Source organism: Tamandua tetradactyla, chromosome 6, assembly GCF_023851605.1.
Source record: "Tamandua tetradactyla isolate mTamTet1 chromosome 6, mTamTet1.pri, whole genome shotgun sequence".
NCBI lineage: Eukaryota > Metazoa > Chordata > Mammalia > Pilosa > Myrmecophagidae > Tamandua > Tamandua tetradactyla.
The window spans coordinates 116,855,462-116,882,999 of NC_135332.1; the positions used below are offsets into that span (position 1 = coordinate 116,855,462).

The window sequence follows — 27,538 nt, forward strand, 5'->3', positions numbered from 1 at the left end:
TGTGTTTGGGTTGCTTCTAAAAATTCAGAAACCAGTAAATGGCATTTACTTATGATTATTATTCATATCGGATCCTAGAAGTACATTGACTCATGAAGAAATGTCCTGTTTTGTGCCACTCTTGTGTCAAACTATTGCTCCCATCCTCTCCCTTCCTCTCCTCTACTACTTAGCTTATTTTTATCATACTTTCATTTTCACTTTCCTCCAAAATTTTAATTCCCATTTTTATAAAAGTAATACATGTCCATAATCTTAATCTTAGAAGTAAAACTGTTAGTTTAGTACCTTGTTTAGTCATTGTTGGCTTAGAGTAGAGAACATCTTTCCCTTCCACTACACTTCATCACTCCCCAAAGGCAACCATTCTCAATTCTTTTCTCAGGTATCAATGTTTATATTTATTAACAACTCACTTATCTGCTGGTTATTTTTCACTTTTAGTATTTATATTATTGGCCTCATACTGTGTAGGATGAGGTAATATGTCTCTCATATGCTCCCCTTACCCTCTGTTCCTGCTGCCCCCCCACCACATGCTGCATTTACATTGCTTTCCCTCCTGTTTTTCCAGTTTAACTGCATCAGTTTTTTGTTAAATCAGTATTCAGTGTTTACTGCATTATAATTTTGCAGCTGTCACTTAACACCTAAGATGTATAGTGTGCTGTGATCACATTTCCTACTTGTATAACTTTGTTTTTCCTGGATTTGCCCTTTCCCCCCTTAATTTCTATGTACTAACTAATCTCCAAATCCTCTGACAGAACTGGAAATCTCAGAACAACTTCAAATATATCGAGCATTCTGTTGATATTTAATTATTTTATTGGTGACATCCCTTTTTCTGCTCCCATGTAGTTTGGTTGCTCTAACAGAAAACTGTTAGACTAACTGCTTCTTATACCAACAATCAACTAATCCACTGAAAGAAGTATCCAGAACCCTTAGTTCTGAGGCTTTCCAGGGTAGTGGAAATGACCTAGCTTACTCAAATGAAGGTATCCAGCTTTCTCTTCTACAGACTGTTACCACCCAGCCATCTGCTTTTATCCATCTGAAATTCTGTGGCCATCTCTTTTCTGCTATTTATTTCTTGATCTCTTTATCATTATATTTTGCCTTATAAAACCACTTAACTGACATTGAGAATTGGAAGGCAAAGGAGGTAAATATGTATGTTTAACCAGCCATGCTTAGCAAAAACAAATGTCCTATTTAGAACCCTCTAATAAGGCTTCCTTGCACCTTTGAAAGAGTATCTTGCCTTCACAATTAGTAGTTTGGCCGGTATAAAAATGCTAGTTTTGAAACTATTTTCCCTCGGAACTTGGTGACATTATACAATTAGACTTCAAGCATTCACTCATGCTAATATAACTGCTCTTCTCATGAGAATTCTTGTTTCTTTGTAGAAACCTTAACTTGTCTTTCTCTCTGAAAGCTTTTGTGATCTTTTCTTTATCCTTGATTTGAAAGTTCACACATTTGTCTCTAGGGGTGGGGATTTTTTATTCACCTTGGTTGGTGTTCAGTGGGGCCTCCTCACCCCAGGAAAAAATTGGTCACCTCTGATTACATCTTCTCTACATGTTTTAAAGGGCATGACACCCTCCACTCTGATGTATCCATCAATAGACTCCCATTTGCTTTCCATCTTCAAAAAAAATTATTCAAAATCTCTGGTTTGATGTCCTCCTTTCTCAGCTATGTTGTGGTCTTACTTCCTTTTGTGGATCCTATAATCTCTGTGGGATTTGGGGAAGGAGAAAGGGTTAATATGTGTATTCATCTGCCACCTTGACCTAGAAGTTTGACTTCTCTTTTACTGTGCTTATTCTAGTCTGGAATGCTTACCTCTTGCCTGGTTCATCAAGAAGCATGCCTTTTAACAGCATATCCTGAACTCAAATCCTGTATATGTCCCTCATTGATCAGTTTAGAGGAAGAAAGATGAGGTCATTGGTGGTAACCTGATAATGCAACTCTGGTGTTTGTTCCCAGCATGATTCCTTATACCTCATAATACCCAGGTCTTTGTTTTCTAAGTCAACTTGCAGAGTTATTTGTATGAATCTACACTGGGAAATCTTTATAAGGCAGAAGCCCATTTAATTTTACATCATTTTTGTGCACACCCAGAAAAGACAGTTAATTAAAAAATTGATGCCAAAATAGTACTCTACAACTTGAATTATTGCTATTTATGCTTATCTATAACATTCTCAAATAAAAATATCCCAAGTAAGACCCTGTAAAGAGTAGTGTGATTATAGTTTCCCTCGTTCCTTCTTTATTTTTCGCCTTCTTCACTTTTTTTCACCTTACTCTTCTAAAGGCTCATCATCCCTAATACCTTTTCCTTCTTTCCTTGGTGGGTAGATTTATTTTTGTTCAAATTACTTTCCACATGCACTTTTGAAATGCAGTCTATTAAGACTATTAAGTAACTCTAGAGTTCATAAATCATTCTTAGAGTGCCTACGGAAAGGACCCAAACTCTAAAGCGCTAATTAAAAAAGAATGTTGAAGAAGTTTTAAATACTTTGATCTTTAACTTCAAAAATTAAAACTTTTGGTTCTTCATTAATCACATAGGACTACATGTTTCATTTCTGAACTGTTTCTTTGGGCTTTGCTAAAATTAATAACAACCTTTACAAAAACATTATTTAATAACTAAGTCTTTGAGCCTATAAAATTCTTCTCAAGAATAGAAATAACAAAAATATAACTTCAATATGAAAGTAATTAGTGGCTTTGCAACAAATTAAATGTATAATGTGAAAATCTGATTTTATACAACTTAAATATGTTAAATGTTACAGCGCATATTGGAACCATAAATACACCATAACTTTAGTTGTGGTACCTATTAGTTGTACCTATTTGTAACAATTCTGGAGGTTTTTGTTCTGTTTTGTTTAGGTAAGACAAGTTCGGAAACCCAGGTTATTTTCTAGTCAGAGTAAATAGTTTTTTAAAAATGTAAACAAAGTTTTAATTAGTAGTATACAAATTTTAAGTAACATTGAAAATCATCGGGTATGTCTTCAAAAATCTTGTTTTACAAATGTTCGAAATAGTCTTAAAATGTTAGTACTGAATTTATAGTCAAATCTCCCAGTCTTGAGGAAACTGGAAATTTTTATTATTAATTTCCAAGGAATTTAATATACCACGAAAACAACTTTGACAGTTAAATAGATATATAGTTAGAACTATTGCTACACTCAGCATTAAATATTGGGGGCTTTTCCATCCCTATTTAATCTTACTGTTGGCATTTTATCATTACATGATAAATAAGAGGAAATATGTATTATAGTAAATAATTTGTTTGTAAATACTTTTATACAATTAAGACCAAAGGAATTTCACATGGTGTAAATCTTGAGATTCAATTATCCAAGGAAGATATTCTGAATTTAAAATTTGTTTCAAAAATTAAAAGGCCTCAGTTTTCATAAGTCTTTGAAATAATCTGGTGTTTTTGTTGAGTCTGAGTCCTGGATAAGGAGTTGAGATTTGGCTCTAGCTCACTTGCAGAATGACTTGTCACCCCAGATCTTTACACATGCTACTACTTTGTGACAGGTTCACTGGTTTTCCAATCATAAAATAAGGAGATTAATTCTTTTCTCTGTGTGTGGGGGGATCATAGTACTTGTCATAAAATCCATGTCCTCTATACGGCTGCCTTCAGCTCCCAACCTAAGAAAATCTATGCTGTAGAACAAAAGTCATAAGTTTACTTCAACTAAATCTGAAGTTGGACTCTGAAAGGTTATTCTAGTCAACTTCAGATTACAGCCTTGTAGGATAATGTTAGATGCCAAGGATGGTGGAATTTCCATAATTAAAGCAATTATTGCATTTAATGGCTCCAAAATTTCTCTTCATGAAAATTACAAAGTTTAAAGGAACTCCTGTTGATTTAGAATGAGCACTTAATCTTTTCAACAACCCCCTCAAAAAGGCTTCATTTTTTAAAAAAAAGTATCTTAAGCATAGCTGTTGATTTATCATTACAAAATGCTTATTGAAATCTTAAACAACTTGTCCTGTGGAAAATTATCTGTGACCATGTGTTACTTCAGAATTTGTGGGAAAATATAAAAGAAGTATATGTGTAAGAGTAAACAAATCTGTATACACTTTCAAGCAAGCAGCTTTTAGGTGATTACAGAATAGAAAGAAGGACTGCAAGATGCAAAGCATGGATACCCTTAAATGACAACTTACCAATAAATTGGTCATGTTGTAGTAATTTTAGTGCAAACAGCCATGAATCTTTTTGTAAAATAATTCCATGTGTCATGGGCCACCTGTTGAATGACAGGACTCCAGATGGAAGGTCAAGTAAATAACATCATTTCTTGAGAACTAGTCCCTAAATTTTTTCTCTACCTCGGAGTGTGGCAATGACATATGTTCAGGGACTTTGAACGGTTTTTGAAGGGTCATGAAGCATTGGATTTGACTTACTAATATTTAACATGTTTATAAACACAGTACGAAATATTTACTTCATAATCTATATAAAAATAAAACTGTGGACAGCTGGACAGGAACACTGATCTACTCTCCGGACTTTCTTCCAAGTTCCTTGACATCGAGGATTGCCAATTGCTTGCCAGTGGAGAGTCTGATTTCTGAAACAGTATTTTGAAAATGTTAGTCACAACTAAAAGCAAATTTAAAAAAATTCTAATTTAATGAAAATATATTATAAAACGAAGTTTTAAAAACAGGTTATAATCAAACACTGAGTTTTCCTTCTTTGGTTACAAGAAACAGAAGACCAGTTAGTTTCTGTCAAGGCAAGTTATCTGCTAATTCCTATTTCAGGACACCGTCATATCAAGAAGAGTAGTTTCGGGTTATTGTATTCTTTTCTCCAACTTGATCTGAACATGTGAAATGCTACATAAAGGAAAAGGGCGAACTGTTTCATGTATGTTTAAATGAGAGTAGTCTGAACCAAAAGATCTCTTGTAACCCTTTCTAACTCTTTGGTGCCATAATGAAAAAAAAAAGGGAGAAGGGAAAAGAGCTAAGCCAGATTATTAAAATTATTATTTTAAAAACCACTAGTACCTCAGCCAGAAGTTAAGGTACTTTATATGTACAAATTAAATTATAAATTCATTTAAAGTGAAAGTATGGGTGAGGTATTTGGAAAAATATTAAATCTAAATATTAAGTTTCCATTTGATATGAATTCCTTACCCATTTTACTATTCATACATTATACCCAATACAGAGGCCTTTAGGCACAAGTGACTAATAAATATAAATTCAGTGATTAAATATTAAAACATAAGATGGGAATAATGATTAACTGGAAAGGTTCATACCTTACTTTTTAATCTGCATTTTTATCAGTTCCACCTGACATTCCTAAAACCATAATCCATGTATGATCTAAATTGGTCTTTGTCTAATAGCTGAAGTCTACTTTTCTCTTAGCTATGAATACTGTTATCAGATTTAGCCGATAAATAAGTACAAACTCTGTGACAGATTTGCAGCATAGTAATATGTTTTCAGGCTCAGTTCTTTTAGAAATGCTACAGATTTCTATAGGTTTATGATCTGCAGAGAAAAGCCCACCACTATCTCAGACATGATTTTATGACCACCCCATTGAGGAATGGATCTCAAAGTTTGCTGTGAGTCTGAATCACCTAGGCAAGGTCAACAAATTAAGGCCCATAGACCAAATCTGGCCTATCATGTGCTTTTGTAGGTTTGTGAACTAAAGACTTTGGGGGGTGGGGGGCATGCATAGTCTGGGAATCAAACCTGGGTCTCCTGTATGGAAGTTGAGCATTCTACCACTGAAACACCCATGTACCCAGAGTAGGTTTTTGTATTTATAAATGACTGGGGGGGGAACCCAAAAGAAGAATAATATCTGGTGACACATTAAAATGTCATAAAATTCAAACTTTAGTGTCCATAGATAAAGTTTTATTGGAACAAAACCAGGCTTTGTTTGTTTACTTAGCAGTTTATGATTGCTTTTGTGCTTTAGTGGCAGAATTGAGTAGTTGTGACAGAGGCCATCGAGCCTACGAATTCAAAAATATCTACTATCTGGCCCTTTACAGAAAAAAATTTGCCAACTTCTGACGTGGAGATTGTTAAGAAATCACCCCCAAAAATTCCTATCCAATTGGTCTAAAGGGGAGCTCAGGAATCCGTATGGATTCTGATTCAGGTGGTCTTCAGAACACTCCTTGGGAAAAATCAGGGTTTTGGTGGCCTATTGGCAGCCAGATGTGAATCTCAATATCGAAACTGATACATCTGTCTCTGGTATACAGATCATCTAGGTCCCACTGTATGAACTGGGGCCCTGGAGTCTGGTATTACTAGGGCAACAAGCCTCCTCACTGTTTGACACCCCCAAGTCATGCCTTGATATGTTACATACAGTCATCTGTTCAGGACCTGCAGAGGACTGATCACTAAGAATGAGTAGCAAGAAAAGTTTTTCAACCAATTTCCCTCCCTCACCCGTCAGAATCCAGGCCATCTCCGGAACAACGAAGGCTCACAGAATTCATAGCTGGAGGTTGGCAATCTACACACACCGTATATCCCTCTCGGAGATACTGCATCCATCGAGTTAAAGGTCGATTTTCCAAAGCACAGTGATGAGTCAATGACTCAGTCTTGAACTCCATACAGTATCTAGAGAAAAGTCAGTAGCAATTTCACTCACTGTAATCTGAGTGGCTAATACTTCACAATGTCTTAGGAAGGCTGTAATCCTCAAAGTCATTTGGCAAACTAGAGAAGGTCAGTGCAATACACTTTCACAGGTTGCACAGCAACCACAGAAGGCTTTGTAAGTTCTCCCATTCAAACTGATCAACAGTTAGAACAAACCTCTCTTTTTCAATCCAAGAAAGATATCTGGTCAATCTGAATTTGCAGAAATGTGGATATCCCATATTCTGATCACAACACTAAATGATGTATAAAAATGTATTTTAGTAGGAAAATAGCCCTTGATAACTTTGCTGGTATTTTAAATAATTATATAAATTGAACAAGCAACTACTTGAGCCTGAACTCTTAAATGTGAGCCCCAGGAGCATCAGTCTTTGAATCCCAGGCAAGCAGCAGTACTGTTTTTCCCCACAAATATTCCCAGGGGCCCTCCCTAACTCTCAACCCAGTTCACATGCATGATCTGAGATAAGGATGATGAGCTCTGAATTGAAGTCAAACATCAAAGTCAAGTGGGCATCACAGATAAAAGATATGTTTTTTGTGTGTGGTAGAAGTTAGTGTCACATTATACTGAGCTGTGGGAAACTCTTAATACTCAGTATGCGACTAGACTCTGAAGGCCCAGGGAAGCATCCTGATATGGGTGAATATTTTAGAATCTTCTACTTAAAAGCATGTTACAATTCTTCAGGGAAACAAAACACAGAAAAAAACATTTGATGTTGTAGGAGAGATCTGGTGCACTTTCAGTTCTAAGCTACAATGGGTTGGTTTCTTGTCTGTAAGAATTACAAGCTGTAATAGGCTAAATGGAAAGTGTTTGGGGAGTGTGCTTCAAAGAAGATATGTAACAATGGAAGGTACCATTTATAAGGTACCTTTAGGTACTGGGGTAAAAAGGTCTATGATGCTGCTTTTTAATCAGCTAGGTTAACCCAGAAATCTCTTTAGTGATATTGTCTCAAGTTTTCACAGCACCATGTGGTAGATATTAATACCATTTTAAAGAAGATAAAACTGAAGTGGAGCAATTTATCCAAGGACAAATCATTAGTGAGGAGCAGTGTGGGGGTCTGAACATGCATCTGTCTGATATTGCTTACAAGGCGGCAGAAGAGTGGACTTCAGGTAAACATGGAAACTTCTCCAGCCTGTATCATTAGATTTTTTTTTTTTTCTTTTTGCATGGGCAGGCACCAGGAATTGAAGCTGGATCTCCAGCATGGCAGGTGAGAACTCTGCCACTGAGCCACCATCTCACTGCCCTGTATCATGAGATTTTAACAAGAAATCCTCAGAGCTGAGATGTGTATCACTTTAAAACTCATGAAAGAGAGGTGATAGCTGGAATCTGTGGTCCCACAAGACTATAAGAGGGATATCCTTAGTAAAATTGCTAAAATAAGATCTCATTTTTATATAGTGCATTCTCCTTGGAGATTAGACTTCAGAGATAAATCTTTGTAGCCCCACAAAAATAAGGTCAGGGTAAAGTGTCACATTTTACCCAAAGTCAATGAACAAGTAACAGAGGAAAACATAGTCAAATCAAGTTGATTCTGTGGGACCGAAGACCCCATAACTGGAAAAACATAAGTCAAAAAAACCAAATTACCCAGCATCCTCTATGTCTGTAGACCACTGTGGAGATGCAGCTTGTCTTGTTCTCTCCTTGTTGAATGCAGAGGTAGTTATAAAGGCAGGGACTAGAAAAGGGAGAATTACATTGAATACACGTAGCCTAAAGTACTCAGAGCAATGTTTCGCAAGCTTGGTTACATACTTTTCTAAAGCACTCCATCGTAAAACCCAAAGATCTGTGGCACACTCAGCGAGTGGAATGTGGCTAAGTTACGGTGTCCAAAGAATCAAATTTGACAGATATGTGTGTATGTATATGGGTAGAGAAGGGAACTGTAGGCCTTTGTCATATCCGTTTGTCTACAGTAATAAAACTTGTATGAAAAGGAAGGAGAGAGAACTGGAAGAAAACCAAAAAGAAATAAAAAGAGAAAAAAAAAACACAGGAAAGTGAGATAACAGATTATTAAGAACGATATAAGAAATGAAAGAGATAAAGAGAAAGGGAAGATGAGAAGAATAAAATAAAATAAAAAAATAGAAGGAAGAACTTCCAAGAGGAAGAAGGAAAAAAGAGATAAAAGAAGATGGAAGGAGAGAAACAGAGAACCAGAGAGAAAGGAATTGAGAAAAAGTAAAACAGAAGAAGCAAAGGAGGGAACGTGATGTGCTCCCCAAGCCCCCCAATAACTGCAGCCTGGAAGCTTGGGACACCGCACAGTAGGGGGTGAGACTGCATAGGGGGTGAGACTGCATAGTGTTCTCCCCATGCGGCTTCAGAGAAAGAAAGCCATAAGTGGTCCTTGCCTCACCCCACCCTATGCCAACTCTTGATGCTCTGGGTGGAATAAAAGAAAAGGAGCCAGGATCCTCTCCTCACACCTCTGTTCTTTTAAATTTATTATGTTTACCTGTCTCCTAAGACCTATCCCCTCGCTGAATCTAGGGAGAAGTCTGTTGCTGTAGTGCCTAGAGATGACCTCTTGTTTCACTCTGTTGTCAACTCGAGGAAAAGAAGGTTTTACCTAGTTCATCACTGTACTCCTTGCACATGGACACACTCAATTTTGTGTGGTGAATAAATGGGTCAACGAGTGAATGAATGACGTTATGGGATTGCCACGAAGATGCACAGGTTCTATTTCCCTGGAGTCTTCTGTTCCTACACTGAGCCCTGTGGCTGAAATGGCTCAACAATCCCTCCTACCTTTTGTTTTGGAAACTGATTGATTCCAGGAAAGTCATTCATCAATCGTGTGAGGATACCAACCACAAAATATATACTTCAAGCCTACCTTTTCATTTTATCTGGCTCCTTACTGCCACAAGATGGCAGGCCTTAATTCTTTTTCAGATTTCCTTAATGAGGAGTCTTTCCCCCCACCCCCTGCATGGGAAGGCATGGGAATCAAACCCGGGTCTCCAGCATGGCAGGCGAGAACTCTGTTTGCTGAGCCACCGTGACCCACCCAAGGAGTCATTTTTATTACTAGGGAATATAAGGCAGGTGTGGGCTAATATCAGCCAACCACTTGCTCCTGAGAGTTGCAGATGTAATCGTCTCATGTGGCTTGGTGCCTGAAAATGATTCACCTCTAGAGCTGAACCTAGGGCTCCAGCTTGTGTGACTCTTTCTTGCTTCACTACCATGTTTAATTGCTTTTCAAAGAGAGCATTTCATGTTTGATTTTCTAAATGTGACTGTGCCTGTTGAATCTCTAAAATCCATAGACAGAATAAAAAAGAACAGAGTGTATGTGTATTAGGATCCTTCTCTATTTCTCTTAGATCGAAAAATAAGAAACACTAACATTTTTGTAAAGGATTTTAGTTTTCCAATGTCTTCATTTCTGTTCTTCTGACTCATTTATGTAAGAAAATAAATAGTAAATGACTAAGCAAGGTCTCCAACACGGAAGCTATCTTCTGTTTTTTAAGACCTACTAACCATGTTCACTTTCGAGCCTCTGTGGTTATGGCATATCACAAAAGCAAGCCAGTAACCCCAGAGCTTTCTCCCCAATGATCAGGTGGGTGATACATTCTATCGAGAGGGCTCTTGTCCTCCTCTTATGAGTCTTCAGAAACTCAGACCAGGAGCCAGATCGCCTGCAGCTCTCCAAACCAGCTCAACTTTAGAAAATTCCTCACAAATTTAATTTTCATTACTTAAGAGTAGTAAATAATTTAGAAGTTATTTTTGCCTTCAGTCCCACTTCTATTATACATGGAAGCATGTAGCCGGGAGCCCCAGGACAAAAGACTCTCAATAAATGTCCACTTCCCTTCCTTTCCCCTTCCTGGCAACTATATTCAGTTGTAATATATTCCTTGTTAGGCTATTTGCCAACTCTTCTGGTGCTCTCTCAGCCTACTATTGTTTGGTTTTACAACTCCCACTTCTAAAAACATGGCATTACACATACTTACTTTGAAGATTAAAAGTAAATTAGATTTGGCTTAAGAATTTCCTAATGTCCTCTGATACAATGGGGTGTCACAAAAACAGGCTTAGAATCACTGGTCTGTAGATAAATTGTAGAATAGAATAAAATGATAATTTGACAAATAACACCTCCCTGAAAGTATTAAGTTTATCATGCACATCAATTTCCTTTTTAGGAAATTGTCAGGTTTTACCCAAAGTCAATGAACAAGTATGTGTATCACTTTAAAACTCACGAAAGAGAGGTGAGTTTTAGGAAGAAAACTCATATAAAGCAACTGTCAGTAATGTGCATCAATTCATTCATATGGCTTTTTTTACTTGTCTTTATGATGAAACTATAATCATGATAGGCAGTAAATGAAACAGGGAAAATATAAAGTTATTTGATTATTAATTTTCAAAAAAATCTTCAGTGATCATGTTTCACCCACTGACCTCACAGGGTCTTTATATTTCCATTCAATTACCAGAATCTATCACAATTTTAGCTTTCATAATGATGGTTAACAGAAATACAATATTGAGGAGGGGAAAAATATACTGAATTTAGAGTAAAAATATCTAGGTTTAAGTTCCAGCAGCCCATTACAAGCACTGCCAGCTCTCTGAACTCCAGTGTCCTCATCAGTAAACAAAGGATTCTGTCCTATCTCCCTGTGGTGGCAGAATAACGGCCCCATAAAAATGTCCACATCCTAATCCCTGGGACCTATGAACATGTTACACTGCATAACAAAAGGGAATTAAGGTGGACAGGCTGAATTAAGACTGCTATTCAGCTGACCTTAACATAGGAAAGTGATTCTAGATTATTCAGGTGTTCCCAGTGTTATCACAAGAGTCTTTTTGCTAGTTAAGTTCACATGTCCACTTGGTTGGGTTATTCGGTCAAGTAAGCACTGGCCTGACTGTTGATGTGAGGATATTTCATTGATTTAAGTCATTAGTCAGTTGATTGCATCTAAGGCTGATGCAATCAACAATAGAGACTGCTTTCAGCAATGAGAAAAGAGAAGTCTCATACAAATAGCTTCTAGCTCTACTTCAGCCAGACAGGTTCTCCTGAGGAATTCATCAATACCTTCATCCTAGTTCCCTGCTTGTGGCCTGCTCTATGGAATTCAGACTTGTCGATCCCCACAGTTGTATCAGCCAATTCCTGTAAGAAATCTCATAACACACACACACACACACACACACACACACACATATACCTGTGGTTCTGTTTTCCCTGGAGAACACTGACTAATACAGATTTTGGCACTCTCAAGAGGTCCTTGAGAGAATCTCAAGGGTGAGATTTCTGAGCTGGTTCTGGGGGCTATGGAATTGGCTCACTGTTCTGGTTAGATTAACAGCCCACTAATGGCTCTACTTTCAGTGGTCAAGGCCCTGCTACAAAGAGCTATGCAAAGTATCATCATTGGATTCTGCTACTCAAATGCTTATATTAGGCAAGGCTCTGGTTGACAGTGCATTTGATACCTCAGAGTTTTGTGGTGTTAAACAAGTATGATATTGGCTAGTTGTTCTTAAATACACTGGGTACAATAGTTAAGAAAGGGATGAGTGCAAGGATTCAAATTCCCAGCTCAAGTGTTGCATGAAACATGAAAGTCTGTGTGCCCTAAAAGTAAGTCTTATTTTGTGTGGCCATAGACTTGAGTTTTCTGAAAACCAGACCCAGAGTCTCATTGTGGGAATGGCTGAATTACAATGTCAATTGAATTCCCAACTTTACAGGTTATCTGCTATTAAAGCGAGGACATTGATTGGGAAAGAATGGGATCCTGAAAACTGGAATGGGGACATATGGGCTGATAATGATGGCAGTGGGGACACTGAAACCCTAGATTCTGCTGCATCTTCTTTGTCAGATAAACCCATAATGGTTTCCCCCAAGTGCAGATTTTCCCTCTATTTCCAAACTGGGAGATTTTATTTTATATTATTAAGAAAGAACACCTTTAAATACCGATATCTCCTGCTGGTGTTAAATCGAAGACACTTACACATTCTGGGGAGTCAGATAAGAAGACTGCTTGCTTCTTGAAATCCTCCTAATGAGGTTTAGTGGGAGGAGTGGACAAAGGGATAATTTTGGAACATGAGGACATTTGGAGGAGGGCAGAGGAATGGCCAACTCCAGGCAGAGGTGGGCTATAGATGCCACAACTGTTCCTCGTGCCAATAACAATCATGCTCCCTGGTGCCCGCACCTGTGTTCTTTGGCATCCCCTCTATGACCCTTCCTGTCACTTTTCCTGCAACTGGTATTGTCCTGTTGTAATGACGAGTCTCATGTGTTGAAGAAGTCCTTTCTAGCAGTCAAACCCTACACATGAGGAGGGCAGTTGTTTTTACTGATAGACTGACTATAGGATTTGAGAGCAATAAAAAAATCAGTAATGTCAAAGAAGCTTCCTCTCTGAGCCTTTTCTGTAGTGTTTCTGCAGAGTGTATAAACTGAATGGGATTTTGTTCTATTGTGTTTTTGTGAGCCAACCACTTTCAAAACATTAAATTATTTCCTCGTGAGCTTAATATGACTGTCATTATCAGTAAAAAATGTCCACCTTGTGCCACTCCAAGCGGAGCAACTTCTGAAATCGCAAATCTGATCACATCAGCTCCTGCAGAAAACACTCCAATCGCTTTAAGAAAAAGACCTGATTCCTCAATAGGGCCCTAGGCTGCCCTGCACCACCCAGGCCAGGCAGGCACCAATATATCAGCTTGCCCTCTCTGCTATATGTACTTCCTTCAGCTTCTCCCCAACCCATAACTGCCTGCAGGTTTAGCCAAGCTGGTCTCTCTTCCTGGGCAGCCCTACACTTCTTCGTCTTTAGATCTCAGCCTAAGCTCACATCCTCAAGAAGATCTCCTTGCCGCCCTCACTCCCCCAACACAAGAGCAGGGAAAATCACCATATTATCCGCCCAGAGCTCCATGCACCTCTCACTCGTGGTGAACCAGCTGTACCAAGTACCACGGCTGTCATTTCCTGGGATTAATGCCCTGGGGTTATCTAACGTCCACTGCCTCCACTAGACTCTGAACTACACAACTGTGGGTTCTACTGCAGCTCTTCTCTCCATTGGCGCCCCAGCTTCCTGCCCAGCACCTGGCATCAGTGGACCTCAATCAAGATTTGAGGGTGGAATGAAAGAATGAATGCAGTGGCTTGGTGATGGTCATGTTGACTTGAAATTTTACAGGTTCCTATGAAAATATGGTCTTCCCTATTCTGAGAAAAGCGTGTTTTGATCTACCTGTCTCAGCCCAGTTCAATAAATCGGCATTGACCTATCTGCTTATTCTCTGTGGGTTTACGATGGCTTCTGGCTCATAATGAGCCGACTCTGGACCCTCCTAAATCACCACAGTGATCTGTTCAAATTACAAATCAGATCATAGCAGCCCTCAATCCAGTCTGCCTCAGAAGAGAGGCAGGTGTTTTATGAGAATCATTCTATCATTGTAGAGGAAGTGATCATTTTTCTACTATTTTCACATTTACGAGTGTGTGTGTGTGATTAAACAGGAATTACAGTGGGACGCTAAAGTGAAATAGAATTATCCTTGCTGTAAGCTTAGTATCCTGTGTGAAACAGCATTCTACCTAACACCTGTAATCACCAGACTGAGAGAGTTCACTAAAAGCCCCTATGCCCACGTGTTTTATCTCCTCCACCCTGCCCATAAGAACGGGTCATCGGGTTATAAAATACAGAGCGAAGCCGGGAAAGGGAGGCATCTGTGCAGCTGGCCATTGATTCATTTGCTGAGCATTTCCTGAGCTTCCTATCTACTTGGGGCACACTAGTAGCCCATTCCACTCCCTGCAGCGCATGGAACTTTCCCTCCAAAGCTCATGGCCTTTTAGAGGGTGAAGCGGCCAAACGTCACGAAAGATAACAAAGGGGGCAACCACGAAAATGTCCGTACCAAAGGAGTGGCCGCAGTCCTGGCCCTGAAGCGTGGCATAGTTCAGGCAGCCGGCTCTCTCTTCGAGGGGCGGGCAGGGGGTCCCCCCGTTCTGCGGCTCCTGCAGCACTGAGCGCCTGCGCACGCGGTTCGTGGGCTTGCACTGGTCTGCACAGCCGCTCCAGGGGCTCCACTCCCCCACGAGGCACGGGCGAGCTGTAAAACAGCACAGAGGACCCCCACCTGAGCAAACCCAGGCAGCGTGCCAGGGTGCCTCCCCCATGTTCCCGCCAACAAAAGCATTCAAGTTCAGTCCCATTTAAACAACACTTTGATGGGCGGGGGCGGGGGGGGGGAGGGGCGAGGGAGGCCCTGAAACAGCAGGAGCACACAAAGCCTTAGCCGGTCCCAGTTGATATTGGCGCCATCCGGTCTGATGATTAATTGATAATCCGTAACTCTTGGAGGCAGGAGGATTTCTCCAGATCTTGAAGGGGATATGAGCCCAGATACACCCAAGTAAATAAGACAGAGACCTTCAGGGTATCCTTCCTACTTCCAGATCAGCTCTCCTTTGCTTTTGTTGTAACTTTATCCTCCCCTGAAGACCAGTTTTTTTATAACAGCAATACATATTTATTGTAGAAAATGTAAGGGGGAAAAGAGAAGCATGCAATAATCCCATCACCTAACCTGATCAGTGCTTTCAGCAAGTGTGTCTCCTTAGGAGAGCTGGCTCAGGGCCGGATCAAAGGACCCCTTGATGTCAGGCTTCTTGTGGATGCTCTATTCCTATCCTCCGTGGCTCATAAACTCATAAAATATCAAAGTTGGAGAACATCTGGTACACGTTTAGAGATGGACAATGACGGCCCAGTACTTGCAGTTACGCATCAAGAGGCAGAATCCAGGGAGACTTTGGCCCTAGCATCTTGTTCTTTTGATGCATTTATGCCCCTCTCTACATTAGGTGGCCTCCAGGAGTCTGGCAGCATATCTTAGAATTCACCTGATGGACGAGTCAAGCCAGAAGTTGTGCCCCTTTCTTTCACTGTGATGTCCACTTACCAAATCTGGAGATGGAATCTTAAAAACTCAATTTTCTGGCCATGAAAATCTGTTGTTCACATTTAGCTTTCTAATTTAAAGTCCTAAAGGATCTTTTTAAACAACTGTAATGCTTTTTTTTTTTTGTATGCTGTATGGCGGGGGTCACATTTCATTCTTTTTCTATGTGAGTATCTCCTTATTGCAGCACCATTTGTTGAATTTTTGTTTGTTTGCTTGTTTTATCTTTGGGAAGCGTATGGGCCAGGAATCAAACCCAGATATCCCACATGTTAGGCAAGAATTCTACCACTGAATTACCCTTGAACTCCCTATAATGCATTTTTTTTTTTTTTTTTTTTTTTTTTTTTTTTTAAAGAGAGAGGGAGGAAGGGAAGGAAAGACAGAGAGAAGGAAGGAAGGGAGGAAGAAAGGGAAACATCTTTAAACATTTTCTTGTTTTATTATATTTTGTTTGTTTGTTTGTTTTTTTACATGGGCTGGGGCCGGGAATCGAACCGGGGTCCTCCGGCATAGCAGGCAAGCACTCTTGCCCGCTGAGCCACCGCGGCCCGCCCCAATGCATTTTTTTTAATGATTTTTTTTGAGGGGGCGAGGTGGGTACATGGTCCAGGAATGGAACCCAGTTTTCCTGCATGTAATGCATTTTTAAATTGAATTATTTCAGGACTTAAATTAGATATAAGAAAGGAAGAAGGGAAGAACAAGAAAGAAGAAGATATGCCTCTGAACCAGATGCCAAAACTCTTTTCTTTTTTCCCACAGAGTGTGATCCATTTCCCTAACACCTTCACAATTTCAAGTTTTTGGTGTATTCAACAAGAGAGTACTCTGAATTCTTTGAAACTTGGACATGGACTTTTGAGAATCTGTTCTTGAAAACTCATTTTGCCTCTCTGTACACTCTAGTTTAGAGTTCATGGCTTTGGAAGACATGTATTTGGCAGCACACAGCTACCCCTGGCATGAAAAGGGTCACAAACAATATGAACATCTGTCAGTAATTCAAAAATTTCAATACTGTTTTAAAACATGCTTTCATTAATCATCCAAAAACCCACAAGTATCATATGTCGACTACTTAGAGAAGCAAGAATGAGCCACATTAGAGTTCATTCCCAATATCCGCTATGCATGTATTTGGAAAATCAATAGCAGGTCACTTCCTGCTCTTGTCATCTCTTGTTGATCCCTCCTTTTCCATATTAATGGTCCCATATTTTAATTGGTCCATAGAACCAGAAGGCATTTTAAAAGAGATTCTCAGGCTGGGAACACGTTGAAAGACTCCTGTCTTAAATTCTGTCAATGCCTCTCTTCCTTCCCCAACCTTCTTCATCCCTGAGTCTAACTAGTCCAGCCCCAAGATGTTGCACTTGAACAGCACTTAATATGTGTGTGTGTGTGTGTGTGTGTGTGTGTGTGTATTTATGTATATATCTGTTTCAAAGATTAACATTTGGACATCATTCTAAATTGTTTTGCCATGGCTTTAATTCAAAATTTAGTAATGTGGACTTAGGTTAGACTCTATCCTTAAGGTAAAAGATGACATTGGAAATAGTTTTCTGACTGAATTTAATCCCCTAGTATTTCTTAAACATTTGTATCTCATATCCAATATTTATTTATTTTATTTGGTTTGGCCCCACAATTAAATTCCTCAAGTCACAGAATTATTGAATCATTTGTTGTTCCTATTGGTTAAGGTTTGTCCATGGCAAAATGCATTTTCCTGTTTTTCTAATCCATGACTTTAAAAGCCCCATAAAGAGAATCAGAAAGTTCTAGGGCCCTGAACAACAATACTTGATGGCTTAATTGTAAGACAAAATGAAAAAAGTCCACACAGAATTAATTATATGAAAAAAAGATGATCCACAAAATATTTGGAGTTGGAAGTTTTTTTTCTGAGATGTCTATTCTTATTCTGCCAAAAAGATTCTATTCTTGGCCAATTTGTGAACTTTTGATTATTTGGATTACAATTCACCATAGATCACAAGAGACCCTTGGTCATAGAGGTTAGGGGAAGTACAGAGAACCCATGACAGATTTATTACACAAGTCATATATTACAGTAACATGACACATTTCCTTCTGAAATATTCCATTAATAGTCTTGTCCCCTTTCCCCCTAAATCTTATTCAGTTCAATCAAATTCAAATTCATTTTCAGCATGTCGAAATATTCTTTCTTACAATATGACTTTCTCAATCTTCACTTTTTTGTTTCACTAGCTATTAATGGAGCCCAACTGACTGTATTTCTTTGACTCCAACCTCATTATAACCTCCAAATTTCTTAATAATCTATTCGGATCTGATGACATCACCCCACCTCTTTTAGGGGAAAGAAGCCTAGATTTAATGTGTGCCAGGAAGCCCAGCAAACTCTTTCTTTTCTTTCCTTCTGCTTTGTTCAAACTCAACCTTACATTCAGGTTTTGCTTCTCCCAAAGCAGACCCTGAGATGTGGAGACAAATCCAAGTTATTTATCTGGGAGATGATCGCAAGAATCAACAGGAGAGAGTAGGGAACAGAGACAGGGAAGGGAAGGAAGCCAACAAAGAATGTGTATGAACAGCGACAACTGGGCAATGGGACTGGAGCCTTGAGGCCCTCTGGGAGATTGTATAGAACCCATCTTGGGGATGTCCCAAGGAAACTGGACTATTTTTCTGCCAACTTCTGTCTGTCAGGTGCTGTTCCCATGGTCTTAAATCCAGCCTTCTAGTTTGCCCAGCCGGGGCCACAGAAGAGGCTCAGACAGAGTCATGGGTATTGGAAGCAGAAAGCGCTGGCATATAAGGGAGCAGTGGAGCAGGGGATGTGAGCAGACAACCCACAGCCCTGCTGCTTGGTGCTCAACATATGATGGCAACTGTCATTATGAAAGCCAACTTTGCCTACCATGGAGCTCAACTTCTTCCCCTGGCAATGGGTCCACCATCTGACTATTAGTGGTGGGAACCACTTCCCCATGTGCCTTTCCATGGACAGCAGAAGGCTTTGTCTCTTTCTTTCAGGATCCTTCCCTGCTAGTTAACTTCTGAGTTCCTATTTCCTCTATTCTCAGCACTGGGGAGTGAGCAGATGGATAGATTCAGAGTTGAAGGAATAATCAAGCCCTTTCTGATTTACCAACCAGACTCCCTTCTTCAAGAACTTCCTGGTTATCAGATGTCCCTACCACAGCCACAGAAAGAACGACCAAAAATGGAAAAGCAAGCTATATATTTCAGTAACAAATCTGCACACAAAAGAAAGTACATTTTCAAGTGTCCTAACAGGGATATCAGTCATAACCAAGTACAGTAACCTTAAAGGATGAATACTGAGCTTTAAAAAAAAAAAATCTTAAAAAAAAAAAGGATTTGTAAACTCCCCTCAGTGGCTTCCACTTGAATTGGAAATAAAACCCAAACTCTTTGCCATGACCTACAAGGTCCTGTGTGGCCTGGCCTCTGCCTGCCCCTCCATTCCCAGCTGGAGTCACCCACCTTCTGCTTCAAACTCCAGCCATATTGGCCTCTTTACTCCTCGGACACATCAAGCGCTTTCCTCCCAAGCTTTTTCCTGGGACCTTTGTAGATGTGTTTCCTCTGTCAAGAAATGCAGGGCTGGATCTCCTGGCAACAGGGGCCCCCAGGGGTGTCCATTGGAAGGAGCAAGACTTTCTGCGTGTTATGGTTAGGTAGAGCTCAGTTTCTCCGGCCAGCCAGAAGTTCTTTCAATCCCTTTTAATCCATTCATATTTCCTGCCAGCACCACATCTTGAAAGTAACAAGCTTATTTAATTTCATTATCTGTGGTGTGAAGTGGTATTTCTTTGTATGTGATCCAAACTTCCCTTATTTAAACTTCCCTAATCCAAGAATTCCAGAATATAGTGGAAAAAAAAACTTCTATTTTTAACCTTACCTGTGCCACCTGTGGTTGCATTGTTTCAGCAGGGCACCTTCCCCACAAGCGTGGACCTTTTCAGGTTGATGACTCCAGCTTTTTGGTCCTTCTTTCTATAGACACTTTGCATCTTGCCAATCTGCCATCACTGGAGCTACCACTGGACTTTCTCCAGGTTCATTCACAGTCCCGGCGAGATGTGGCAATCAGAACTAGACACACTAGTCTCATTCTTTAGGTACCAAAAGGTAATTTCTTTAAAAAGTTTTCGAATAACTTTCTTTAATTCTATCGATGATGCCAAACACACACATACACACACCAACAATTTAAACACCAACAAATTACACACACGAACATATACCAGTAAATTGAGCTGATAGCCGAGTATTTCATTTGATGGATACCGTTTGGATTATTTCTTCTTAAATGTATTGTCTTGTTCTTTTAACATGTGGCAGTGTCTCCTTGGCTAATCAGAGACTCAAGTATTCTCCTTTGTAATTTAATCCAGCCTGCTTGGCTCTTCGCCACCTAAAAGTTGAAGGCCACCCACAATCCAGGGCTTTCTCCCTGGAGTGATTAAGTTCAAATACTCCTAATCATTCCCGAGGAAATATTCTTTTTACATTTTACCCACAGGCGTCTCTTGACATTCTGTGGAAGAAAAATAAAACAGTCCCTTTATCCCCCAGCACACACACACAACCCACACACATCTCACAGTAACAGAATTCTAAATGTATGTCATATGCATTTTCCTCTCTCCACATGTATATCCTCTTTGTGGAACCTTCTCAAAAGCTTCTGTGAAAGCTGAATGAGAATATATTGCCGAAATATCTACTTATTCCCTCAAAAATCTCTAATAAAATGATCAATTTTTTTTTCTCTTGCAGAAATCATTCTGTCTGGCCCCAATGGGAGCTTTTGTTTGTTTGTTTGAGTTATTAACTGGACAACTTCATGCAGGGCTAGCAGGACAATAAATGGGCTGTCTCATTAGAAAAATGGAATGAAATAGGCCTAAAAACACAGGGGAAAAAGGAAGATATAAATCAAACAGTTGCTAATGTTTTGTCTGGTTAGTAGGTTTCTGGGTGATTTGTTTTCTTCTTTTGTGTATTTCTAAGTTTTGCAAATTTTCTGCAACAAACATATATTTTGTAACCAAGGCAGGAAAATGTTATCTTAAAAGGAAATGTGGATGCGCTCAAAATAGAAGTGCTCTCTGAAGCCACAGAAAATGTGGCCTAGGCTGAAAGCCTAGTTGCATTTATTTTGACTTCTATTATAAGGTGACACTAGGGGATTATAAAGAACAGGACACACACTTTGCCCGTGAGGATCATGTAACCGATGGAGAGAGATGACTCCTTCAGTCCACCCACATTTATATGGGGCCAACCCTACAAAGTATGAACCACTCAGCTAGTGTTTAAAGCATGGGCTCTGGATCCAAATCTACCTCCATTACTTGTTAGTGGTGTAGTCTTGGACGTAATCTCTCTGTGCCTCGATTACCCCATCTGTAAAATGAGACTAAAATAAGGAATAACCTCAGCAGGCTGTCAGACTTAAGTAAGTTAATAGCTGTAAAATGCCTGGGAGAGTGTCTGGCGCAGAGTAAATGCTGGGTAAGTGCTAACAACTTCACCCTCCTTTACTGCACATCCCAGGGCTGCAGCCAAATCCTACTAAGTAAAAAAGTCACTTTGAACACAGACTTCAGCGACCTCATTTCCTAGTCTCCTCATAAATCTAGGAGAAGATACTGGCCCACATAGGCTACTCACTTTGTGTCCTTGGGTTAGTTATTATTCCACTTGGATTACTTCTTATTCTATTTACTAATTCTATGCTCTCAGAATGCAAGACTCAAAGAACTCTGGAGGTGAACTCAGAGACTGGGGGTATATGGGAACTCCGTATTTTATGCATGATTTTTCTATAAACCTACAACTTCTCTTAAGGAAAAACAGGGAGAGAGAGGGAGAGAGAGAGAGAAAGCGAAAGAGAAACTGGAGGTGGCATGAGCCTGATGAGCAAGTCTTCCAAGAAGTTCTTCTGGGATATGGTAACGTGGGTCTGTTCCCCGAATCTACTTCTCCACATCCCTGCTCAGGCACAGCCAATGGTGAATTGTTAGACTTTTTGAGAAGGTTGTAGTGATACATTATTGGTGCTGAAATGGGATACAAAGCTCATGCCAATCATCATCATATGATTTTCTAAGATGATTAGTTTCAGAACAGATTTCCTTGGCAGTTTAGGAATTCTATAGACCTTATATGTACTTTTATTTGTACCTGAATAAAAAATAACCTTCTACTTAAAAAAAGAAATTCCAGTACTTTACATCTTAGCCATGCCCCCCTCCCCCCAAAAATGCCTTTAACAAGATGAAAAAGCCATAAAGGAATAGGACTAAGGTATGCTGAGTTATACTGATACAGCTACATTTTTCATAAGGTTTACTATAATTTTAATCAAAAGGGTTTGGGCAGGATCAATAGGTAATATACATTGGGTAAGAAGAGGAAGGGATTCTAAGAAGCAGAATGGTTCTATTTATATAGAAAAACTGGGGACACTGAGATGAAAAACCTTGATTTATCGAGGAATAAATAATAGCTATGGATTGGGACAAATAGATGTGACTGATGGCAGCTTTGAAATCAAACAGCCATGGATTCACCTCAGCTCTGCTGCTCAAACAGGTAAACTTGAGTAACAAGGAACCCTCTGAAACTCTTAGTTCCTGGACCTATAAAATGCTAATAAAGATCAATACCACTGTGCCGGTTTAAAAGAATTATGTACCCTAGAAAAGCCATGCTTAATCCCGATCCAGTCTTGCGGAGGCAGCCATTTCTTTTAATTCCTATTCAGTACTATAGGTTGGAAATTTTATTAGATTATCTCCACAAAGATGTGACATACCCAAGTGTGGACATTACCCTTTGATTAGAGGGAGATGCGACTCCACCCATTCCAGGTGGGTCTTGATTAGTTTACTGGAATCCTTTAAAAGAGGAAGCATTTTGGAGAAAGCAACAGAGCCATAAGAAGCACGAAAGCCTATGCAGCCAGAGACCTTTGGAGATGAAGAAGGAAAATGCCCCTGGGGAGCTTCATGAAACAAGAAGCCTGCAGCGAAAGCTAGCAGATTTTGCCATGTTCGCCATGTGCCTTTCCGGTTGAGAGAGAAACCCTGAACTTCATCGGCCTTTCTTGAGTGAAGGTAACCTCTTGTTGGTGCAAGTTCCCCCTTTTAAAAGCCATCCTGTTTCTGGTATATCGCATTCTGGCAGCTAGCAAACCAGAACCACCACCTTTTCCAAAACCCTTGGGGCAGATGAGTTTTAGAATTCAGAATTTAGAAAGAGAATACAGTGCAAATACTTTATACTTTCCTTAGCAGGGTATGGGATAGCACATTTTAAAACACGTTAATATTTTTTGAAGCAAAATATATTCACAACAAATGGGATAAACAAAAATTATGCATAGGTCAAGTGAGATTTTTGCCACCAAACGAGTTATGAAAAATCTCTCAGTTTTGAATGCTTTTTGGATTTCGGGTGGATGAGGGACCTGCATCGTGCCTTTCATATAGAATTGTCACGAGGGTTAAGTGAGATTACAGTGTATATACCTGGCATGCAGTAGGAGTTCAATAAAAGGTATCAATTATTTAATGCTAACAAGTAAAAATTACCTGTAACATGTTTCTATAAAATTATCCTTTAAACATTCCATCACAATAATATAAGATGTTCCCCAGTGACAGAAGCCAAATGACAGCGCACTTTCCACCTAAATGCCTACCCTGGACCAGGTACTGTGGCCCTTCCAGGCATCATCTCATTCCCCTCACTGGACATCCACCCCATGCTGGTGTCATTCCCCTTTATAAATAGGCTCTGGGTGACTAAGATAAGTTCTCCAAATTCACAAAACCAGTAGGTGGCTTCGTGGGTCAGGATTGAAGCCAGGATTCTCTGACACAAGGGGCAAAATTGAGGCTTGTGAGTTATTTCTAAAAAAAGAGCATGCAAATAAATAGATAACTGGGTGGGGGGCAGGCTTTGTGAGATGAGGGAAGTTGTCCTTCCACCATCTCCCACTGCCCGGTCAGCTCAGGGCGGAAGAAACCAGCCTGCAGCAGGCAGGCTCAGGGCGCCTGAGCCCAGAATCAGCACAGCAGTGACGACGCTCAGGGCGGAGGAGACCCAGCATGTTGGCTGAGCCGTGCCCTTCACTTTCACCCTCTGCGGGCACCAGCAAGCTCAGTCTCGCCAAGTGGGCCCACTTCCAATTGTCTCCATTTTCTTCCTCCCTTCACAAGAAACTGCAAGGCCCAGAGAATTTACCAGTGAGGAGCCTTTTTTAGTCCCGTGCCCGTTTTTGTCTAGGCCTGCAAGATCCTCTGTTGACTCCCTGGGAAAAGGCATTTAAGGCTCTTAAATATGCTCATTTAAAAAATTCTATTAGACACCATTTCCTTTTCTGGCATTGATTCCTTTTTTCAGCACTCAGAGCTCTTCTCCCAGGCTCACAGTTGCTGTGATTTCTGAGTTCTTTCATGAGATGGTAAGTATCTCATATCTTCTTTACTTTCAAGATAAACCCCTGCCCCAAAACGATAGGCTTCTTGTTTTAATATTTCAACCTTCTAGACTTAACATAAGGGATTTATTTTTGGCCAAATATAGACCTGGCGAGTTTTGCAATTCCTCATCGCACTTCGCAGCCCAGACCTTACTAGAAAGCGAAATGCAAGTTCTTCTAGGGATACTTGTCTCATCTCTCCTCAAACTTCTGAGATAGCCTAGGTCTCTCCACACAGAACTGCGTTCATTGCCTGTCCCAGTCACCATTTTAGCCTCAGGACCCAGCACAGTGCCTGGCACAAACAGGCTGGCATCTGCAGATAACTGCTGAACAACATGAAAAGCTTTCCTCCTTTCTTTTCTCTGGGGGACTTCTTGTTCCTTCTCCAGGACTAAGCTTACCCATTACTTCCTCCAGGAAGTCTTCCTGGAATTCTCGGATTCCTCAGCCTTCTTTAGGTGTGTCTCCCTCCAGCCTCCTAGATAGGCCTTTTTGGCACCAAGCACATCACAAGTGGCTCTTACGTCTGTGCTTCCCTCAGGGCTGCAGACTCCTAGCAAGCAGTCTGCGTCTCAATCCTCTTCAGATCCCTGTCCTTACCACTGGCCTGGTCACATTATCTGTTCTAAATGAATTATGTAATTACCTTTAAAATGAGGGCAACGCTCACGAGAGAGTGACTCTGAGGAGTGAGGGAGGCTATGCTCGAGGTATCCAGGTAACTAAGGAAAACCAGAGCTCCAAGCTGAGGACTCCTGGCTCAGGGTGCTGCCATTTCCTAAATAACTTAAGTAGTAAAGTAACATGGCCTTGGAGCGGAACAGAAAAGAACCTTATCAAAAGGAGTATCAATCTCATAGGTAAATCATTAGCTTTCGACCAAGGTGTAAAAAAATCATGTTTTTCAACTGAGTTTTCAACATTAGGCCGGGGCAACTCTCCTGGCCATGGACTGGCAGCTGCTGCAAACAGCAAAGGGCAGAAGGGCTGCTACTTTCCAAGGGGTGTCATCTCCCTGGAGAAAGACCCAGCCCTGAGGGGTCCTCTCCAGGAAGACAGCTGGGTTCAGACAACATAAGACCAAGTGTGGTTTGGGGATGATGCGATTAATGGGGGACAGGGCTACTTTTATTTCCAGAGGTGGCTTCTCTCCTGCACACTTTGTTCTTTCAGATGATGTTCACCATTTCTTCCTTTACTTTCAGTTCAATTAAACCAACATTCAGCGAACCCCCAACAGGGAAGGGCAAGGAACCATGAGATACTATGGAAAACTTAAAGTAGAATAAGACTGACTCTAAAGGAAAACCAGCAGGTTTAAAACATAATGGGAAGCCTGAGATAGAAATCCTTATCACGCTATATAGATAAATTTGAATTCGACAAACATATCACACACCTACTTTGAGGAAGGGTCTGTGCTAAGTGCTGGGGCTCAGAGGTGAGACAACTGCAATCTGGAAACAACTTGCTCTCTGGAATAAAGTACCTTCCCAGAGCACACCCTTGACACAACATGGGATAATTACACATTCCTTCCCTCATCCTCCCTCACTGGGCCCCAAAGATCCCTGAGGGTTAACATAATGAAAATAGTGGAGCCTGGCTCAGGGGCGTGCCCCTGAAACCTGCCAGTGCCATCTCTCCAGCCAGGAGGTGCCCTACCAGCTGGGGTTCTTGAGTCACCGAGAATTCATCCTGCCCCACACCCTTACAGTAGGACAGCTTCCAACACTCCATCAGGCACTAGTGGAAAGGGGGGTTGGGCGAGGCTGGACACCTTTGAATGTAAGGGGCTGGGGTCGATGGATGGAGGGGCTGGGGACGCCAGGTTGGAGGGGGCCGCGGAGAGGATTGGGTGTGCCTGGATAAAGGCGGGCGGTATGCTCTGCTGGAAAGGGCTGGGGAACGCATAGGCTCAAAGCTGCGGTTAGTGGCCCAGAGCCCTGCACCTCTTGAGACTGCGGGCAAATGCCCTGTGCCGCGCCCTCGGCCCTCCACCCACCTGGGCACGCCCTGGCGTAGTCGAAGCAGCAGTCCCCGGTAAGGCTGCAGGCTTGGTCGCAGAAGCACGTCCCGTAGACCCTGTCCAGCCTCCAGCCGCGGGCGAAGCAGGCGGGGTCCCTGCCCGGGCAGCAGCGCCCCGCCTCGGCACAGCCGGCCAGGGCCCCAGGCCACAGCCGCGCCAGCGCGCACAGCGCCATCCACAGGGTCTTCATGGCGAACTCTCGAAGGGCCCCCTAGGGAAGTGCTCTGCTCCTGCGAGCACTGGAGGCCCCCGAGCTGTCCTAGAGGCCGGCCCTGCCCCGCACCCAAGCCCCCGCCCTCCCCGCCCGGCCCCTCCCCAGTCCTGGCGGCGCGCCCGTCAGGGCGGCGGGTGGGTGGCTGGGTGCGGCCGCCCCGGTCCAGGTGGGTGGGGGCGTCTCTCCCCGGGGCGCCGCAGCCTTCCCGGGATGCACCCGGCACCGCTCAGCCCTCGGGGCATTAGTCCCGTTCCCTGCCGGTCCTTCTGCCCTGGGCCGGCGCCCCTAACACTCCCAGCCTGCGCGGGAATCACCCAGGAGAGAGCGGAAAAAGCAGGTGCACCGGGTCCCAGCCGCAGAAAGAGCGTCAGGGCCCTCCAGGAGTCCGCCTAAGGCAATCACTTTTCCTGGCTTCAAGCTCTGCTTTCTAAAGTCTTGAGGACAAGTTAGCGAGTGAATAGTTTCACTATAAAGCCTTCAAATGAAGAGCGTTCTTTGATATATAGCAAACGGGTATGACCAGTCCAGTGCGTGCGTGTCACTGAATTACCCAGGAAGGCCCGTGCTTTAATCCTGAGTCCCTGCGGGCCACAGAGACTCCCGGGAGGGGAGAAGATGAGACCTAGGAGGCCCCCCTCTTCTCAGGAAGGATAATGGGATTTAACTGCCCCAGGGAAAGGCCACTTTGCTTCACTAAAATGCAGTTAAAGAGTGTGGAGGAAAAGGCTAAATAAAAACGGTGCTCTTTGCTTTCAGTTCAAGACGATTTTCCAAAAGAAGTCCCGTTTAATGATATATTAGAAATAGCTTCCACTTGTGCGTGCTTAACTTTTCATATACATTTTCTTCTCCCTATTTCTCCCAACATATTTCTGCACATCACTGTCTTTGTTAACCAAAAATTATCCTGTACATTTCGTTTTCCTTTACATTCTTAAATAATTTAAACTGTTGTGGGTTTTGTGAGAAACTGGGAGTACATAGTTTTCTGCATTTGTG

At 41.3% G+C, this 27,538-nt stretch overlaps 1 protein-coding gene across 2 annotated transcripts; it reads right to left on the reverse strand.

Annotated features, from left to right (window-relative positions):
- On the reverse strand, positions 1-26,574 carry SBSPON (somatomedin B and thrombospondin type 1 domain containing). 2 transcript variants are annotated; one of them, XM_077166992.1, is made up of 5 exons: positions 26,302-26,574; positions 14,726-14,920; positions 8,363-8,453; positions 6,603-6,702; positions 1-4,655 (listed from the first exon to the last, which is right to left on the reverse strand). In XM_077166992.1, exons 1-5 carry the CDS (start codon positions 26,513-26,515, stop codon positions 4,488-4,490), a joined length of 768 nt encoding a protein of 255 aa, XP_077023107.1. In that variant the 5' UTR covers positions 26,516-26,574; the 3' UTR covers positions 1-4,487. The 2 variants fall into 2 exon arrangements, with proteins under 2 accessions (XP_077023107.1, XP_077023106.1); XM_077166991.1 differs by having other exon boundaries at positions 6,526-6,702; positions 26,302-26,564.
- Positions 26,575-27,538: the final 964 nt, after the last annotated feature.

Bases quoted from the DNA above. Each gene is read 5' to 3' on its own strand.
- SBSPON (XM_077166991.1), bottom strand. From the start codon at position 26,515: ATGAAGACCCTGTGGATGGCGCTGTGCGCGCTGGCGCGGCTGTGGCCT. The intron at 14,921-26,301 runs GTGGGTGGAGGG...GCTGTTTTACAG, and splicing joins CTACGCCAGGGCGTGCCCAG to CTCGCCCGTGCCTCGTGGGG. The intron at 6,703-8,362 runs GTAATTTGGTTT...ACTTTTCTCTAG, and splicing joins ACAGACATAGAGGATGCTGG to ATACTGTATGGAGTTCAAGA.